Below are 21,316 nucleotides of genomic sequence, written 5' to 3' on the forward strand. Positions count from 1 at the left end.
AGGTAGTCCTGGGGCATGGTCCTAGGGCTCAGGTCCTCCGAGATACATATACAGTGTGACGACATACCAATTCATTACAACCTACTTGTATTGGGAGAAAAGCTCACTCCCTAAGCACTTGTGCACTTGAACCAATTGATTTACCCATGCCATTAGCTGTAACCCTGCCTATATCCTCAAAAGATGTACCTAAAATCTCATGCATGCATGTTCGTGCACACTAAAAACACACACAATTGACTGATCTTGAACTAAGCGGATTGAGACCACTAAAAAAGAGAACTCATGTAGAACATGTGTTGTGCTAACCAGAATTACCTAAAGCCTCTTACTCAGTCAGAAACCCCCTTAGGCAAACATTGCCTATAGTATTGGGACCCCTGATTCAGACCACCCAGGGCTGTCCACATACAGTTAGCTATAAGGGAGTTTAATAAAGCTCACTCCCATCATGGAACAAAAGATGGAGACTTTCCTGCTTTTGCAATATTAGGCACTTATTCAGTTCATCAAACCATAGGCACAATTAATTCACTACTAGAGTCCTACTCACACGTATGCACACATACTGTAAGAAGCCAACATACGACAATAATAATTTCCTTGACCACAGCGCCGCTTTCAAATGTATGTAGCAAACTAAAGCAAGCATGCACACTAGTCAGAATGTATTACAAACACTGTGGAATACAAAGCAAAAGAGCACAAGATAAATAATTATTCCCAGCAAAATTCTAAGCTGTCAAAAATAGTTGGATGTACCTAAAAAAACAAAACAAAAATCCAGCAAATTTTTGGTTCGGACAGTTTTTACACTTTTTAAAGCTGAAATCCACAGCGATGAAACTGCCACGTCCATTTGAGATATTACAACAAAGACGCTACTGCAATCAACGAACACAGTTTTTTCCCCTCGGTCATCACTGAATGCGAGATAAAAGAGTGTTAAAAAAATGTACCACGATGCTGGATGCTAATTTCCTCAAAACAAAAACAATAACAAATGGACCTGCGACGGCCAGTGGTACAAGGTCCTTTGCTGTTGTTCTGGGATTGATCTGCACTTTTCGCACCAAAGTACGTTCATCTCTAGGAGACAGAACGCATCTCCTTCCTGAGCGGTATGACAGCTGCGTTGTCCCATGGTGTTTATACTTGCGTACTATTGTTGGTACAGATGAATGTGGTACCTTCAGGCATTTGGCAATTGCTTCCAAGGATGAACCAGACTTGTGGAAGTCTCCAATTTTCTCTGAGGGCTTGGCTGACTTCTTTTGATTGTCCCATGATGTCAGCTTGTCAAGCAAAGAGGCACTGGGTTTGAAGGTAGGCCTTGAAAAACATCCACAGGTATACCTCCAATTGACTCAAATGATGTCAGTTAGCCTATCAGAAGCTTCTAAAGTCATGACATAATTTTCTGGAATTTTCCAAGCTGTTTAAAGGCGCAGTCAACTTAGTGTATGTAAACTTCTGACCCACTGGAATTATGATAAAGTGAAATAAGTGAAATAATGTGTCTCTAAACAATTTTTGGAAAAATTAAAGTAGATGTACTAACCGACTTGCCAAAACTATAGTTTGTTAACAAGAAATATGTGGAGTGTTAAAAAATGAGTTTTAATGACTCCAACCTAAGTGTATGTAAACTTCCAACTTCAACTGTATGTACAGAAAATATAGAAAATAGATAGGTCATGCTCTCTCTGAGGCTTGGAAGATGTAGTTCCAATATGGAAATACTGATATTGAAGCTAACGTTCTCTGTCTTCCAGTCCCCGATTATTGGCTCCAGGATTTGGTGAGTGTCTGGGCTCAGAGAAATGGTTCGAAGTAAAACAAAATGTAGCCAGATTTTATATGGACAGGACTTCTGATGAACTGTGAGAACTTCCACCAATGCATTAAGATATAGCACCAGTGAGGATAAAGCTAACCGTGTGCGTGTTACGGTTTTCTATGTGCGAAGGAGAGTCGGACCAAAATGCGGCGTGGCTATTGAGATTCATGTTTAATGAAAAAACACACTAAACACAAACACTACAAAACAATAAACGTAATGAAAACGAAACAGCCTATACTGGTGTAAACTAACACAGAACAGGAACAAAAGGACAGGAAAAGGACAATCACCCACGAAACACTCAAAGAATATGCCTGCCTAAATATGGTTCCCAATCAGAGACAACGATAAACACCTGCCTCTGATTGAGAACCACTTCAGACAGCCTTAGATTCACCTAGAACACCCCACTAAGCTACCATCCCAATACATGTGAAAAAACCCAAGACAAACACACCACATACAAAAACCCATGTCACACCCTGGCCTGACCAAATGGATAAAGAAAACACAAAATACTAAGACCAGGGCGTGACAGAACCCCCCCCCAGGGTGCGTACTCCTGGCCGCACACCAAAACCCATAGGGGAGGGTCCGGGTGGGCGTCTGTCCACAGTGGCGGCTCCGGCGCGGGACGTGGACCCCACTCTAACAAAGTCTTAATCCGTCTTCCTCTCGTCCTTAGATAGGCGACCCTCGCCGCCGACCTTGGCCTAGTAGTCCTCACCCAGGACCCCACTGGACTGAGGGGCAGCTCGGGACTGAGGGGCAGCTCGGGACTGAGGGGAAGCACAGCTCTGAGAGGAAGCTCAGGCAGGTAGTTGGCTCTGGCAGATCCTGGCTGGCTGGCGGTTCTGGCAGAGTCTGGCTGACTGGCGGATCTGGAAGAGTCTGGCTGCTCCATGCTGACTGGCGGCTCTGGCTGCTCCATGCTGACTGGCGGCTCTGGCTGCTCCATGCTGACTGACGGCTCTGGCTGCTCCATGCTGACTGACGGCTCTGGCTGCTCCATGCAGACTGGCAGCTCTGGCGGCTTCTTGCAGACTGGCAGCTCTGGCGGCTTCTTGCAGACTGGCAGCTCTGGCAGCTCCATGCAGACTGGCAGCTCGTTGCAGACTGGCTGCTCCTTGCAGACTGGCAGCTCTGGCTGCTCCATGTAGTCTGGCAGCGCTGAACAGGCAGGAGACTCCAGCAGCGCTGTAGAGGAGGAAGGCTCTGGCAGCGCTAAACAGGCGGGAGACTCCGGCAGCGCAGGAGAGGAGGAAGGCTCTGGCAGCGCTGGAGAGGCGAGGCGCACTGTAGGCCTGATGCGTGGTGCTGGTGGTACTGGGCCGAGGACACGCACAGGAAGCCTGGTGCGGGGAGCTGCCACCGGAGGGCTGGTGCGTGGAGGTGGTACTGGGTAGACCGGACCGTGCAGGCACACTGGAGCTCTTGAGCACCGAGCCTGCCCAACCTTACCTGGTTGAATACTCCCGATCGCTCTGTCAGTGCGGCAAGGTGGAATAGCCCGCACTGGGCTATGCAGGCGAACCGGGGACACCGTGCGCAAGGCTGGTGCCATGTAAGCCGGCCCAAGGAGACGCACTGGGGACCAGATGCGTAGAGCCGGCTTCATGGCATTTGGCTCGACGCTCACTCTAGCCCGGCCGATACGCGGAGCTGGAATGTACCGCACCGGGCTATTTAATTTAAATTTAATTTTACCTTTATTTAACCAGGCAAGTCAGTTAAGAACAAATTCTTATTTTCAATGACGGCCTGGGAACAGTGGGTTAACTGCCTGTTCAGGGGCAGAACGACAGATTTGTACCTTGTCAGCTCTGGGGTTTGAACTCACAACCTTCCGGTTACTAGTCCGACGCTCTAACCACTAGGCTACCCTGCCGGGCTGCTATGCACCCGCACTGGGGACACCGTGCGCACCACAGCATAACACGGTGCCTGCCCGGTCTCTCTAGCCCCCCGGTAAGCACAGGAAGTTGGCATAGGTCTCCTACCTAGCGTCGCCATACTCCCTGTGGGCCCCAGTGGTAGCTGAAGTCTACGCCCATTCATCATGATTGGTCAACAGTAGACAATCTTCAATTAAGTGTTTGTTGTCATTCAATGAGAGAGACGATAAGATTTGAGGACTACAGTTCCGGTCCAGGAAGAAGATGGCAGAATTGGATGCTGAGTTTGAATCAAGCAGCGGGTCAAGCAAAGTTGGTGAAGACTAATGTTCTCAATGGACAACAGTGGTTGCAAAAACTGGAACAAAAAGGAAATTGTTACACATATCCTCTACTCTAAAATGGGAGTGGAGGATATGTGTATGATTGATAATGAATCGCTTCTTGTTGGGATGTGTTTGTCGAGTAAAGATGGATATGTGGGAAACCCATTTCAGGTGTCGAAAATGCTGAAGTATGCGCTGGGAAAAGTGGAGTCTGTCAGAGTGACCAGTCTTATTTTGATGAAGAAAACTTCCTGGTGTGGTTGGTGCCCGGTGTCTGACCCGCTGGGTGAATGGAGAAAAATAATCAAGTCTGTCAGTCCTGTTGTTTTTTGATAAAGAGCAAATACCTAAGCATGTGAAGCATGGTTTCGTCGTATACGCTGTAAGAGCTTTCGTTCCCAAACCATTGTAGTGTAAGAATTGTGAAAGATTTGGCCACGTTTCAAGTGTGTGCAGACAGACAGAGTATATTGAAGAACGGTGTGTAAAAGCAATTGTGGCGGGGATCATGATTCCGAGTTCCCGGAGTGCCCTGTAAGGATGAAGGAGATTGAGGTGGAAAAAGTTAGAGCGGTCAATTGAATCTCCTTTTCAATTGAACCTTTATTTAACTTGGCAAGTAAGTTAAGAACAAATTCTTATTTTACAGTGATGGCCTACACCGGCCAAACCCTCCCATAGCGACGCTGGGCCAATTGTGTGCCGCCCTATGGGACTACCGATCACGACCGGTTGTGATACAGCCCAGGATCGAACCAGGGTCTGTAGTAACGCCTCGAGCACTCAGGAGGCCATCTCCTATGTGGAGGCGATTAAAATAATTGAAAAAACAAGTGATGCTAGTGAAGATATGGTAGTGGTTGCATCACAGCCTGTATTAAATGTTTGCTGCCTGTCAAAAGATATCCTGTGTGATAAAAAGGTGGATTTTGTGGCATTCATTGCCACAGTTATAAACTGTACGGCACAAGTCTCAAAGAGGTCTAAGAAACTGGACATTATTGTGGCAGAAAAGTTGTTGGGACTTAAGGATTTGACATCTGAAGACTTGTAAGGGGTACTGTCGCCGGAAGACCCGCCCTCCCAGGTTCCCCTTGAACCTGTGTCGGGATCAGATCTGGTTTATTTTTTAACAGAAACGTTGTTTTATTTAGTTTATTTATTTATTTTTGGGTAGTTTGGAAGTTTTTGGGGGGATTTATGTTACATTTTTGGGACTCCTGTTTCCGTCCCGCACAGTATGTAGAAAATATATACCATAGAGGAAGAGTTTTCATGCAATTTGTTTCACTTGAGAAGTACTGCACCAAACATCTTAGTTAGATGTTAAACTGTGCAACTAACTTCAACATTAATTACAGAATTTTTGATTTTTTTTTAAATAGTTCAGGCTATTTTGAGGAACTGTTATGGCTATGTTGTTGTACGGCGTCTCTTGAGGGACAAACAGCAATTTGTATTTTCAAGGGAGTATGCAAGGCATAGACGTTCGCTTCGCCTAGCCGAGTTCTGCTAGGAGCAAACCGAACCTAGTATGCAGACGAGAGGTTGACCGATTGCAGACATAGCTGATTAATTAGGGCAGATTTCAAGTTTTAATAACAATCAGTAATCGGACTTTTTGGACACCAATTATGGCCGATTACATTGCAATCCATGAGGAAACTGCGTGGCAGGCTGACCACCTGTTACGCAAGTGCAGCGTCAAAAGGACCTTGTGGCTGCAATGAGCCAAGGTAAGTTGCTGGCTGCATTAAACTTATCTTATAAAAAAACATCAATCTTCACATAATCACAAGTTAACTACACATGGTTGATGATATTACTAGGTTAACTAGCTTGTCCTGCGTTGCATACAATCAATGCAGTGCCTGTTAATTTATCATCGAATCACAGCCTAATTCAACTTTGCAAAACGGGTGATGATTTAACAAAAGCGCATTCGCTGCACAAATGTACCTAACCATAAACATCAATGCCTTTCTTAAATCAATACACAGAAGTATATTTTTTTAAACCTGCATATTTAGTTAAAATAAATGCATGTTAGCAGGCAATATTAACTAGGGAAATTGTGTCACTTCTCTTGCATTCAGTGCAAGCAGAGTCAGGGTATATGCAACAGTTTAGGCCGTCTGGCTCATTGCGAACTGTGTTTCTTCCTAACAAAGACCGTAATTAGTTTACCAGAATGTTAATTATAATAATTATATAATAATTATAATAATAATTAACATAATTATGACATAACATTGAAGGTTGTGCAATGTAACAGCAATATTTACACTTAGGGTTGCCACCCATTCGACAAAATACGGAGTTTTTTCATATTTCCCTGAAAGAATAAACGTCATGTTTTCTAAATGATAGTTTCCGGGTTTGACCATATTAATGACCAAAGGCTCGTATTTCTGTGTGTTTATTATAATTAAGTCTATGATTTGATATTTGATAGGGCAGTCTGACTGAGCGATGGTAGGCAGCAGCAGGCTTGTAAGCATTCATTCAAACAACAATTTACTGTGTTTGCGAGCAGCTCTTAGTAATGCTTGAGGCACAGAGCTGTTTATGACTTGAAGCCTATCAACTCCCGAGATTAGGCTGGCAATACTAAAGTGCCTATAATAACATCCAATAGTCAAAGGTATATGAAATAGAAATGCTATAGAGAGAAATAGTCAAAGCTTCACAATTCCTATAATAACTACAACCTAAAACTTCTTAACTGGCAATATTGAAGAACTGGGAATATTGAACCACCATCTTTCATATGTTCTCATGTTCTGAGCGAGAAACTTAAACGTTAGCTTTTTTACATGGCACATATTGCACTTTTACTTTCTTCTCCAACACTGTGTTTTTGCATTATTTAAACCAAATTGAACATGTTTCATTATTTATTTGAGAGTAATTAGATTTTATTTATGTATTATATTGAGGTAAAATAAAAGGGTTAATTCCGTATTTTACTAGGTAAGTCAGTTAAAGAACAAATTCTTATTTTCAATGACAGCCTTGTTCAGGGGCAGATTGACAGATGTGTACCTTGTCAGCTCGGGGATTTGATCTTGCAACCTTTCGGTTACTAGTCCAATGCTCTAACCACTAGGCTATGCTGCCGCCAAATTGCTATACTTGTCATTATTACAAATATACACGGCTCAAAAAAATAAAAGGGAACACTTAAGCAACACAATATAACTCCAAGTCAATCACACTTCTGTGAAATCAAACTGTCCACTTAGGAAGCAACACTGATTGACAATACATTTCACATGCTGTTGTGCAAATGGAATAGACAACAGGTGGAAATTATAGGCAATTTGCAAGACACCCCCAATAAAGGAGTGGTTCTGAAGGTGGTGACCACAGACCACTTCTCAGTTCCTATGCTTCCTGGCTGATGTTTTGGTTACTTTTGAATGCTGGCGGTGCTTTCACTCTAGTGGCATGAGACGGAGTCTACAACCCACACAAGTGGCTCAGGTAGTGCAGCTCATCCAGGATGGCACATCAATGCGAGCTATAGCAAGAAGGTTTGCTGTGTCTGTCAGCGTAGTGTCCAGAACATGGAGGCGATGCCAGGAGACAGGCCAGTACATTAGGAGACGTGGAGGAGGCCGTAGGAGGGCAACAACCCAGGAGCAGGACCGCTACCTCCGCCTTTCTGCAAGGAGGAGCAGGAGGAGCAATGCCAGAGCCCTGCAAAATGACCTCCAGATGTGCATGTGTCTGCTCAAATGGTCAGAAACAGACTCCATGAGGGTGGTATGAGGGCCCGAAGTCCACAGGTGGGGGTTGTGCTTACGGCCCAACACTGTGCAGGACATTTGGCATTTGCTAGAGAACACCAAGATTAGCAAATTCGCCACTGGCACACTGTGCTCTTCACAGATGAAAGCAGGTTCACACTGAGCACATGTGACCGACGTGAGAGTCTGGAGATGCCGTGGAGAACGTTCTGCTGCCTGCAACATCCTCCAGCATGACCGGTTTAGCGGTGGGTCAGTCATGGTGTGGGGTGGCATTTCTTTGGGGGGCCGCACAGCCCTCCATGTGCTCTCCAGAGGTAGCCTGACTGCCATTAGTTACCGAGATGAGATCCTCAGACCCCTTGTGAGACCATATGCTGGTGGGGTTGGCCCTGGGTTCCTCCTAATGCAAGACAATGCTAGACCTCATGTGGCTGGAGTGTGTCAGCAGTTCCTGCAAGAGGAAGGCATTGATGCTATGGACTGGCCCGCCCGTTCCCCAGACCTGAATCCAATTGAGCACATCTGGGACATCATGTCTCGCTCCATCCACCAACGCCACGTTGCACCACAAACTGTGCAGGAGTTGGCGGATGCTTTAGTCCAGGTCTGGGAGGAGATCCCTCAGGAGACCATCTGCCACCTCATCAGGAGAATGCCCAGGCATTGTAGGGAGGTCATACAGGCACGTGGAGGCCATACACACTACTGAGCCTCATTTTGACTTGTTTTAAGGACATTACATCAGCCTGTAGTGTGGTTTTCCAATTTAATTTTGAGTGTGACTCCAAATCCAGACCTCCATGGGTTGATAAATTTGATTTCCATTGATAATTTTTGTGTGATTTTGTTGTCAGCACATTCAACTATGTAAAGAAAAAAATATTTAATAAGAATATTTCATTCATTCAGATCTAGGATGTGTTATTTTAGTGTTCCCTTTATTTTTTTGAGCAGTGTATATAAAAATCGTCTATTTTTGGTATCGGCATTGAAAATTCATAATCGGTTGCAGACGCCTTAAGGCTTACATCACTTGCCTATGTTAAAATATAGCCTCTTGTCACTTGGGGCTACTCAAATCTTTAGTTCTTACTGAGGTGTCACTTCAGACCACATCCAATCATTACTTACTGCACAATTAGATTATCAAACAGTTTGGAGCTAAAAATACAGGTATGACAACAAGTCATGCAGAAACATAATATCGAGCACAAAATTGTATCTACCTACCAGCTCAAGAAAAGTATTCTCCAATGACCTGTACTCAGGAGAGCTCTTGTTGGACAGATCCTCGGAAAACATCATGTTAGTGACTCGCAAACTAAAGAAAACCACCATCTCTTTGTCCTTTTCAGTAGTGGCCATTAAAGGGGTGCTCATGTGTCTGAGTCTGGGGGCTGCAGTGGACTCAAATGGACCTTCCAATCCACTGCCAAACTCATCCAGCGTATCGGCGGCTTCTGTACCGTCCGTTTCTACCTTTTCTATGTCCTCCTGCATGTCAGAGTCATCAGTAGAGATATCCAAGGCCGTCTTAAGTGGGTCCTGTTCTCGGGTGGGGTCCCCTCCTTCTGAAGGTCCATGGGCTATAGGGGGAAAAGATGCTGAGGGGATTTCCTCAGGCTCTGCTTGGATGATGTCATCCTCCGATGAAGGCATGGTTTGTGATTTTGTAGCAGTGGTGAATGTTCTGATGGATGCAGGTTCTACGTCTAGAGATGCTGTAGTGGTGATAATTAGATTTTCTCTGTCCAGTTGCTCCTCTAAAGCCGCCTCAGTAGTTGTGGGTCCTTTTAAAGAAAATCAAAAATATCAGAAAATGACATTCAAATCCATTTCAATCAAAAAGATTGAAATTAAAATTAAAAAATGCTCCCATAAATGTTGTCACTCGCGTTATAAGAGGAATGTTACCTTCATTTTCCTCAGGTTCAACAGTTGGGAGGGTTTCCTCATCTACAACATCTTTCTCAGGAGGAAAGGGAGTAATCCATTTTGTGGTAGGCTGTTCCATAACAGACGTTCTTGTAACTGGTGGCCAAACCCAAAGGTAGACTTCTGTCGCAGCCACAGTTTCCTCTACATCAAGTGTCTCCTCAGTGGCAGGCTGTTCCGTAATGGCCGCCATTGTTGCTACTGGTGGCCAAACCCAAAGGTAGTCTTCTTCTGTCGCATCCACAGTCTCCTCTATATCAAGTGTCTCCTCTGTGGCATCCTCTGCAGGCTTCATGTTAATTGTCTCCTCAGTGGCATCCACAGTTTCCTCTACCTCAATCATCTCCCCTGTAACATCCACTGGAGGCTCCTCTATGCCAAGTGTCCCATCTGTAGCCTCTTCATCAACTGTCTCATCTCTAGCACCCACTACAGTCTCCTCTACTGCTTCTACTGAGGGAGAACCCTCACTAATATCGGCGGGGGGTGTATCTGGGGCTGAGGCAGTGGTAGCCTCAGCAGGAAGAACAATAACTGAGTCACTGAAAGGGACAATGATGTATTCCTCAGGCATGTCTGTAAAAGCCTCAAGATAGTCCTCTCCGACAGCAACAGTTGGGAAAAAACCTTCAGTGTTCCCGACACCCTCCTCTGGCAAGGTTAACAAGGTTGTCGCTTCCAACTCCTCTCTTAGAGAAACAGTGGGATCTGAAGGGGGAAAATGAAAAGTTAGCATTCTCCTCAATGATTATATCCCAATTGACTTGAGCTTTAAATGAAGCTTACCAGGTTCAAAACTGAGTGTATGTATTTCCACAGGCAGGGACGTCTCCACGCTTAAGGCCTTGGAAACCATATCTTTCAGTTTGTGTCCATTTGTGTAAACAACTGTCCTTGTTCTTGTGCCTGGTTCTATAGTGGAAACAGATTCTTCTTCACGGTCTTCTCCATTTGTCTCAAACACCACAGCATAGCGGACTGACACATCATCAGATCTGTCAACAAAGCAGAGCTTATATTGGAGAAATAGTATGACTTTCTCACAGTATTTCCTATCTTAGTATTTTAGCAAATATATCAAAGACCAAAGTTTGAAATACCTCTGGCTAATATATCACTGCTTTGTTTTTCCTTTGCTAATGACATATACAGTACACTCTCTGAGCAGTGATGCTATGACTAATGGAGCCTGTTCAATTAAATGAAAGATTTGGCTCACTTCCTAGTACTTTCACATTTCCCTGAACAACCTACCGAAATTCAACCAACCGAAATCCCAAAACACGAAGATTTTTGAAACCAGGAAGTTTGTCAAAAACGTGAACCATCTGTGGAAAAGAGAGATCTGATGGTTATGTTTAGCATTCTCTCTGGGGCAGTAATCACTCTATACAAAATAACATCACGCAATTGGAAACGATGTAGACAACACAGAGAAAAAGCAAACACAAATAAGTGGCCTGCAGTATAACGTACACTGAGTGTACAAAACATTAAGAACACCTTCCTAATATTGAGTTGCACCCCCTCCTTTTTTTGCTCTCAGAAGAGCCTCAAGTTGCAGGGGCATGGTCGACAAGGTGTCAAAAGCGTTCCACAAGGATGCTGGCCCATGTTGTCTCCAAATCTTCCCACAGTTGTGTCAAGTAGGCTGGATGTCCTTTGGGTGGTGGACCATTCTTCACAAACAAGGGAAATTGTTGAGTGTGAAAAACTCAGCAGCATTGCAGATCTTGACGCACTCGAACTGTTGTGCCTGGCACCTACTAACATAACCCCTACAAATGCAATAAAATATTTTCACTTGCCCATTCATTCTCTGAATGACACATACACAATCCTTGTCTCAATTGTCTCAAGGTTTAAAAATCCTTCTTTAACCTGTCTCCTCCCCTTCATCTACACTGATTGAAGTTGATTTAACAAGTGACATCAATAAGGGATCATAGCTTTAACCTGGATTCACCTCGTCAGTCTATGTCATGGAAAGAGCAGGTGTTCCTAATGTTTTGTGTACTCAGTATAGATTTGTCACTGTAGAATCCTCTATGCGCTGTCAGGCTTTTGTGAATTTCTTCTTTATCCAGAAGGGGTGCATTTTCTCTAGGAATCATTCATGAGGTTTACACACTTTATCTTTTTGGGGTTACAAATCTAATGCAGTCTTTTGATGTTGCCCAATACATTGCTGGCTTTACCCTTTGTCTACCTTTTATCATAAGCTCCTTTAAAGCACAAGCTCATTTGGGATGTTACTGCACATTTCCACTGAGAATTTACCTCAGTGTTTTACCCTAAAGGCTCAGACTTTTCTATTTCCATCAAACCCGGCCTGGACCCGTGTCTCACTGGGCCATGACTCCGACGGATCTGCTCTGACTTGGAGCCAAACACTGGCAAGTCTAGATGGAAAATCACCATTAGTATTGCTAGCCTAGCAAAAGGCAGTCATTCAACCTGGACTCAAGGGTAGACGTAACATAGTAAACGGAAATCCATGACACTCCAAATAGTATAGGTTATGTTTCGTATGGCATGTATTCATTTGTGGATATCCATTATCCATTTTGTATGATATGTTAGCTAGATAGCTAATTCTAACGTTAGCTAGGTGGTTAACATTAGCTAGCCTAGGTGGTTAACATTACCTGGTTAACGTTGGTTAAATGCTAAAGTTGTCCATAATGAGATTTAAACACGCAACGTTTGGGTTTCTAGATGTTCGCAGTTACAGTTGAAGTCGGAAGTTTACATACACTTAGGTTGGAGTCATTAAAACTCGTTTTTCAACCAATCCACAAATTTCTTGTTAACAAGCTATAGTTTTGGCAAGTCAGTTAGGACATCTACTTTGTGCATGACACAAGTCATTTTTCCAACAATTGTTTACAGACAGATTATTTCACTTATAACTCACTGTATCACAATTCCAGTGGGTAAGAAGTTTACATACACTAAGTTGACTGTGCCTTTAAACAGCTTGGAAAATTCTAGAAAATTACGTCATGGCTGTAGAAGCTTCTGATAAGCTAATTGACATCATTTGAGTCAATTGGGGTGTACCTGTGGATGTTTTTCAAGGACTACCTTCAAACTCTTTGCCTCTTTGCTTGACATCATGGGACAATCTAAAGAAATCAGCCAAAATAAATTGTAGACCTCCACAAGTCTGGCCCATCCTTGGGAGCAATTTCCAAACGCCTGAAGGTAACACGTTCATCTGTACAAACAATAGTATGCAAGTATAAACACCATGGGACAACGCAGCCGTCATACCACTCAGGGAGTAGACGAGTTCTGTCTCCTAGAGATGAACGTACTTTGGTGTGAAAAGTGCAGATCAATCCCAGAACAACAGCAAAGGACCTTGTGAAGATGCTGGAGGAAATTATATCTATATCCACAGGAAAACGAGTCCTATATCAACATAACCTGAAAGGCCGCTCAGCAAGGAAGAAGCCACTGCTCCAAAACTGTCAGGAAGAAAACAGACTATGGTTTGGAACTGGACATGAGGACAAAGATCGTACCTTTTGGAGAAATGTCCAATGGTCTGATGAAACAAAATAGTACTGTTTGGCCATAATGACCATCGTTATGTTTGGAGGGAAAAGGGGGAGGCTTGCAAGCCGAAGAACACCATCCCAAAAGTGAAGCATGGGGGTGTCAGCATCATGTTGTGGAGGTGCTTTGCTGCAGGAGGGACTGGTGCACTTCACAAAATAGATGGCATCATGAAGTAGGGAAAATTATGTGGATATATTGAAGCAACATCTCACGACATCAGTCAGTATGTTAAAGCTTGGTCGCCAACAGCAAATGGGTCTTCCAAATGGACAATGACCCCAAGCATACTTCCAAAGTTGTGGCAAAAATGGCGTAAGGACAACAAAGTCAAGGTATTGGAGTGGCCATCACAAAGCCCTGACCTCAATCCTATAGAAAGTTGTGGGCAGAACTGAAAAAGCGTGTGCGAGCAAGGAGGCCTTCAAACCTGACTCAGTTACACCAGCTCTGTCAGGAGGAATGGGACAAAATTCACCCAATTTATTGTGGGAAGCTTGTGGAAGGCTAACTGAAATGTTTGACCGAAGTTAAACAATTTAAAGGCGATTCTGCCAAATACTAACTGAGTGTATGTAAACCTCTGACCCACTGGGAATGTGATGAAATAAATAAAAGCTGAAATAAATCATTCTCTCTACAGTTATTCTGACATTTCACATTCTTAAATAAAGTGGTGATCCTGACTGAGCTAAGAAAGGGACTTTTTACTAGCTTAAATGTCAGGAATTGTGAAAAACGGAGTTTAAATATAATTGGCTAAGGTGTATGTAGACTTCTGTCTTCAATTGTATATATTTTGTTTTATTTATTTAACTAGGCAAGTCAGTTAAAAACTTCTTAAGGCTAGGGGTCAGTATTTTGACGTCCGGATGAAAAGCATGCCCAAAGTAAACTGCCTATTACTCAGGCCCAGAAGCTAGGATGTGCATATAACTGGTAGATTTGGATAGAAAACACTCTAACGTTTCTAAAACTGATATAATAATGTCTGAGTATAGCAGAATTGATTTGGCAGGCGAATCCCCGAGGACAATCTATCAAGGGGGGGAAAAATTTGAGGTCATTGGATTTTCCAATGCATTTCTATGGGAAACCCGATTTATTAGGACTCAAATTGCAGGTCCTATGGCTTCCACTAGATGTCAACAGTCTTTAGAAATTGTTCAATGTTTTTCTTTTGAGAAATTAAGAAGTAGTCCTATTCTTTCCATGTGTCACTCAGAAGGACTCCCGTCTTTTGGTGCGCGTGAACAGGAGCACCCTCCGTGTTGTTCTTCTCCGGTATTGGAAACCGATTATTCTGTCTTCAATTATATCGATTATTTACATTTTTGGGTACCTGAGGTTGGATTAGAAACGTTGTTTGAAATGTTTGGGCCAAGTTTACAGGTAACTTATTAGATACTTTGTAGTAATATTTGACGCGTTGGAACTGGTGTACTTTTGAATTAAATGCTCCAAATAAATTGACATTTTTGGGACATAAAGAAGGACTTTATCGAACAAAACGACCATTCATTGTGTAACTGAGACATTTGGGATTGCAAAAAGATGAAGATCTTCAAAGGTAAGCAATTTAATTTATTGCTATTTCTGACTTTCGTTATGCATCTGTTTGGTTGGCAAATGTTTTTCATGGTTTTGTATGCGGGGCGCTGTCCTCAGATAATCTTATGGTATGCTTTCGCCATAAAACCTTTTTTAAATCTGACAAAGCGGCTGGATTAACAAGAAGTTTCTTTTAAATGGTGTAAGACACTTGTATCGTCATGAATGTTTAATATTACTTAGTTAGTATTTTTGAATTTCGAGCTTTGCAATTTACCGGATGTTGTCAGATCTATCCCGTTGTCAGATCTATCCCGTTAATATCATCTTGATATCTTGATATAATATGATAGCAAGTAGGGACCTCAAACTTTTTCATAGACTGACACTGTTACATAAAAGCTGACAGTATTTCAACCATATAAATGCATCCAAGAGCGACTGAAATCTTATCAGAAACATGCTTTTAATTTCCTTAAAACTGGTCAAACTGATGTCATTTCAACATTTTCTATGGGAAGAATGTTGCGTTTTCTCCCTGGGCCCCTAAACATCCTCGTTCCGTGAGAGAAGTGTCAGGACCCGGTTACGAACCTGGGTCTCCGGAGTGAGAAACAGTCACTTAACCAACTGAGCCACGAATAGTCAGCAGAACCCAGAAGATGAGGCAGACACAGCAGTACTTAAGACGGTGTATTTAATAAAGTAAAAAGGAGAAGTCCTTCAATACAAAAAATGGCAAATCCAAAAGGTGGTAGGAATAGCACAAAAAGCCTCAAGAGATACTCAAAAACAAAAACAGAATTCCACAAGAGCATCCACCGGAATCGACAAGAATACACAGAACACTAGGGCTGGGTGCTAACATACAAACACAGAGCACAGAACTGAGGGAAACTAAGGGTTTAAATACAATCAGGGGAAACGAGGCACAGGTGCAAATAATAATGGGGAACAAGGGACAAAACATAAGGTCAAAAAGCACAATGGGGGCATCTAGTGACCAAAACCCGGAACAACCCTGGCCAAATCCTGACAAGAAGCAGAAATAATTGTCCCTGACTTCAGAGTCAAATTCTTACACGTGAATGGAATGTCTTCATAATCTAACACATCAGGCACGAAACCCGATTCATCTCTGAGACACAAGATCTATGTTAGCCCATTGAGCTAAAGCCTAGGCATTATGAGTTGACAGGTGCGAATGTAGTTCACTAAATCCATCTCTGAAATAAAAGCTCATTTACTTCAACATTCTCAAAAGGTCTAATACAGTTTTTTTATCTCAATATAAAATCATGTCTGGGTAACAATTAAGTACCTTACTGTGATTGTTTTCAATTAAAAAGGTAAAAAACAAACAAAAAGCTTCTCAGCAAAAAGCCATTTCTCAAGCAAGAATTTAGCTAGGGCAGCTTGGGAGTGGTCTTAAAACTGAAAACGGGCTGAAAACGGGCTGTTATAGGTAGATAGGTTTGGAACTGTTTCTTATTGGTCTAAATACTAATTTACCACCTGGTGATTTCACCAGGCAGACCTAAACTCCATCCCACCAAAAACAGGCAGAAATTCCATGCCGTCTTTTCAAACAGCTCTTACACTGTCCCATTTATACCCGCTCCCCCTCTCCGGCACTTGACATTGCCAGTTGTCTCATCATTACGCACACCTGCCACCATCGTTATGTGCACCTGTGCCTCATGACACTCACCTGGACTCCTTCACCTTCCTGATTACCTCCCCTATATCTGTCACTCCCCTTGGTTCTTTCCTCAGGCGTTATTGATTCTGTTTCTGTTTCATGTCTGTACCCTTTTTTGTTTCTTGTTTTGTACTATGTTCTATTTATTATTACATTTGCACTCCCTGTACTTGCTTCCCGACTCCCAGTGTTCACGTTACATACACTGAAACTACATACACTGAAGCATTATCATAATTTTCGCAATTTCACAGCATTTATCCAACCTTGTATGGAAATATGTATAAAACACATGAAAATCAAGTCTTTGACTGCACTGGGCCTTTAAGACTTTTCCTCTATGTTCTCCTCACCGTATCATGGAGATCTTGTGTGATGTCATGGTACTGGGGAGCTGCAGGGTCACTCAGAACAAGTTCACTGTAGCCAGAGTCTGCTATGGTGACACTGAACTCCACTATCTGCTCCTCAATAATCGCCTCCTCTGGTACAATATTAGGAATGTCTGTTATCTGTGGAAAGCAAAAGCAGCAATGTCATTTTCAATGGCCATCAATGTCAATGTTCAGTCAAGATTATAAAGCCAAGGCAAGGTAGACCTCAGAAAATATGATTAAACGTACCTCCTTTGCTTCAGTCGGAATGATAAACTGTTCTGATGGAGTTTTCGAGCCTACAAAGTGAGCATTGTGCATTCATTCAGGAATTTTGTATTATTACTTTGAGCATACTGCCTTGATGAATGTGGAGTACTTACATTTCTCAATCTCAGTTCCTCCAGCTGTTGATACCTCAACCCTGGAAATCAAAAATACATGTTTTGCAACAATTCAAATGTCAAGTTTTAAAGTCTCACACACAAGTTCAATGAAATGCCTTCTTGCAAGCTCTAAACCCAACAATGCAAAAATCAATAACAGTGTAATACAAAAAAATAACATAAAGGTAGAACAAAAACATATTCGTAACACTTAAATAAGAAATAAGAAGAACACCAGAAAGTAAGTGCAGGGTCAGTCAGTTCCAGTACCATATTTACAATGTGCAGGGATACTGGAGTGATAGAGGTAGGTAGATGCAGTGCCTTCAGAAAGTATTTATACCCCATTACTTATTCCAAATTTTGTTGTGTTACAGACTGAATTTGGTATTTGGTAAGGGTAGGATTAAACAATACTGGATTAAACAATACCCCATAATGACAAAGTGAAAAAACTTTTTATGCTTGCCATAACAAAAGGGTTGAGTACTTTTTGACTCAAGACATTTCAGATTTAAATTAAAAAATGTGTTTTAACATTTTGAAAAACACAATTCCACTTTGACATTATGGGGTATTGTGTGTAGGCCTATGAAGAAATGTAATACATTTTAAAATCAGGCTGCAACACAACAAAATGTGGAAAAAGTCCAGGGGTGTTTATACTTTCTGAAGGCACTGTATGGAAAGAGTAATTTATTACAAAACACCAAAAAGTGTAATGACATTCAGCGATTGTCATTAGGTCTACACTTGATCAATGCGTATCGCTGATAAAATTTATTTTTATGTAGGAAAAAAAAGAAGTTGAGAGAAGGGGCTGAAATACGGGATTGTACAGGGATGACAAGCACAGTCACATTATTATATATATTTTTAAACCATGACACAGAGGTGAGGGTGTTCGTTTAATTTAGAATAAGCTTTTATTTTCATATTTAACACTGTAGCAGTACAAATTGCACTCTAAACAAATAGGAGAGTGGTTAAATTAGCATTATTTAGAGAGCACTCCCTCCCTCACTACCCCCCTCCCCCCTCCTTCCAACATGGTTGTATGTTAAATCAGGCCACCAGATGTACAGACTCCATCAGTTTAGGGAGATGAGGAGGCTCATTTGAGTTTATCTGTTTATCTTGCCCTCTACCAATTGTGCTTGCTGAAACAGCAAGTGAGAGTGTTGTTGGTCTTGATGACATGTTACCATTAGAATTTAAACCTTTATGAACAGCTCTTTTGAAAGGCTTGTCTAGTCTCTGGAGTTGTAGATGGTCGCCAGCCATTTTAGAATTTTGTAGTCAAATCAAAAATATCTGTGGGGTATGAAACATTCATTAGAATTGTTTTTGTGCCATCTATTTTGTTTTCAAACACCATATTAAATTATAATTAAAGTGATAGAAAGAGGTCGTTGGTTGAACATTTATGAGGGAAGGGGGTTGAACACCCGTTTCAATGAAACGTTGCAGGCCTACTTCTTGTAATCTCTATAAACAATATTTAACATTTCTTCCATCTTTTACCTACCTACCTTTGTTGCTGGATCTTCTCCTGTTCAGCAACTCTCTGAAAACCAAACAAACATACAAATTCAAAAAATATCATAAAATGTTATTACATCTCTATGACTTATCACAGCCAATCTTTGTGCTATTACCCCTCAATGTTGCCCTTATTACTATGGTGCATGCAGGTTTTAGTACTCACTGTGGCCACCATGTCAATGTGTTCCTGAGTACTGCTGAAGTTTCTTGCCACCTCATCCAGACAGAGAGAGTCATGCTGGCAGGCATAAGTCCAATGCTTGTACTCATCTGAGTTAGGAACCCTATCCAGGAAGATGCGGAAGGCTTCCCATATCGCCTCCTGGCAAACTAAATAAATATTAAAACATGTCAGAATTGCTGAATAAAGATGTGTGTGTGTGTCTGTGTGGGAACAACTCTAAGCTTATAGAGTAAATGGCAATTCAATGTAATGTATTCACAATCTTGTTACTTTATGCATGTAAGACAATACACAGAAATTGATTCATTATGGTCGAGGTTTGAACAAACTTTTTTTTCCAAATCAAATCAAATTGTATTTGCCACATGCGCCGATAACAACGGGTGTAGTAGACCTTACAGTGAAATGCTTACTTACAAGCCCTTAACCAACCAATGCATTTTAAGAAAATACCTTAAAAAAGTTATATGTACATGTTGTTGGGGGGGGCAATGCAAATAGTCTGGGTAGCCATTTGATTAGATGTTCAGGAGTCTTATGGCTTGGGGGTAGAAGCTGTTTAGAAGCATCTTGGACCCAGACTTGGTGCTCCGGTCCCGCTTGCCGTGCGGTAGCAGAGAGAACAGTCTATGACTAGGGTGTATAGTCTTTGGACTATTTTTGGGCCTTCCTCTGACACCACCTGGTGTAGAAGTCCTGGATGGCAGGAAGCTTGGCCCCAGTGATGTACTGGGATGTACGCACTACCCTCTGTAGTGCCTTGCAGTCGGAGGCCGAGCAGTTGCCATACCAGGCAGTGATGCAACCCGTCAGGATGCTCTCGATGGTGCAGCTGTAGAACCTTTTGAGGATCTGAGGACCCATGCCAAATCTTTTCAGTGTCCTGAGGGGGAATAGGTTTTGTTGAGCCCTCTTCACGACTGTCTTGGTGTGCTTGGACAGTTTGTTGGTGATGTGGATGTACAGCCACGTCGATGAGAATGGGGTGTGCTCGGTTCTCCTTTTCCTGTAGTCCACAATCATCTCCTTTGTCTTGATCACGTTGAGGGAGAGGTTGTTGTCCTTGCACCACACGGTCAGGTCTCACACCTCCTCCCTATAGGCTGTCTCGTTGTTGCCTACCATTGTTGTGTCATCGGCAAACGTAATAGTGGTGTTGGAGTAGTGCCTAGCCATGCAGTCATGAGTGAACAGGGAGTACAGGAGGGGACTGAGCACGCACCACTGAGGGGCCCCCGTGTTCAGGATCAGCGTGGCGGCTGTGTTGTTACCTACCCTTACCACCTGGGGACGGCCCGTCAGGAAGTCCAGGATCTATTTGCAGAGGGAGGTGTTTAGTCCCAGGGTTCTTAGCTTAGTGATGAGCTTTGAGGGCACTATGGGGTTGACTGCTGAGCTGTAGTCAATGAATAGCATTCTCACATAGGTGTTCCTTTTGTCCATGTGGGAAAGGGAAGTGTGGAGTGCAATAGAGATTGCATCAACTGTGGATCTGTTGGGCTGTATGCAAATTGGAGAGGGTCTGGTGTTTTTAAGGTAATAGTGTTGATGTGAGCCATGACCAGCCTTTCAAAGCACTTCATGGCTACAGATGTGAGTGCTACAGGTAGGTAGTCATTTAGGCAGGTTACCTTAGTGTTCTTGGGCACAGGGACTACAATGGTCTGCTTGAAACATGTTGGTATTACAGACTCAAGACAGGGAGATGTTGAAAATGTCAGTGAAGACACTTGCCAGTTGGTCAGCACATGCTCGGAGTACACGTCCTGGTAATCCGTCTGGCACTGCGGCCTTGTGAATTTTGACCTGTTTAAAGGTCTTACTCACATAGGTTGTGGAGAGCTTGATCACACAGTCATCCGGAACAGCGCTCATGCATGTTGCAGTGTTACTTGCCTCGAAGCGAGCATAGATGTTATTTAGCTCGCCTGGTAGGCTCGTGTCACTGGGCAGCTCTCGGCTGTGCTTCCCTTTGTAGTCTGTAATAGTTTGCAAGCCCTGCCACATCTGACGAGCGTTGGAGCCAGTGTGGTATGATTCGATCTTAATTCTGCATTTACGCTTTGCCTGTTTGAGGCCCTCTCCTTGAAAGCGGCAGCTCTACCCTTTAGCTCAGTGCGGATGTTGCCTTTAATCCATGGCTTCTGGTTGGGGTATGTACGTATAGTCACTGTGGGGACATCGTCATCAATGCACTTATTGATGAAGACAGTGACTGTTGTGGTGTACTCCTCAATGCCATCGGAAGAATCCCGG

The 21,316-nt window shown here is 42.9% G+C and overlaps 1 protein-coding gene across 1 annotated transcript in view; it reads right to left on the reverse strand.

The window, feature by feature from the left end:
• Positions 1 to 21,316, reverse strand: part of LOC135527203 (interphotoreceptor matrix proteoglycan 1-like) — a 40,520-nt gene that overhangs the window by 9,374 nt on the left and 9,830 nt on the right. The window contains 8 exon segments of the mRNA XM_064955817.1: positions 1,744 to 1,784; positions 1,787 to 1,814; positions 9,050 to 9,609; positions 9,734 to 10,749; positions 11,024 to 11,082; positions 16,925 to 17,083; positions 18,863 to 18,898; positions 19,040 to 19,206. Of these exon segments, the coding sequence (XP_064811889.1) occupies positions 1,744 to 1,784; positions 1,787 to 1,814; positions 9,050 to 9,609; positions 9,734 to 10,749; positions 11,024 to 11,082; positions 16,925 to 17,083; positions 18,863 to 18,898; positions 19,040 to 19,206 (2,066 nt within the window).

The sequence above is a fragment of the Oncorhynchus masou genome, chromosome 32, assembly GCF_036934945.1.
Source record: "Oncorhynchus masou masou isolate Uvic2021 chromosome 32, UVic_Omas_1.1, whole genome shotgun sequence".
Lineage (NCBI taxonomy): Eukaryota > Metazoa > Chordata > Actinopteri > Salmoniformes > Salmonidae > Oncorhynchus > Oncorhynchus masou.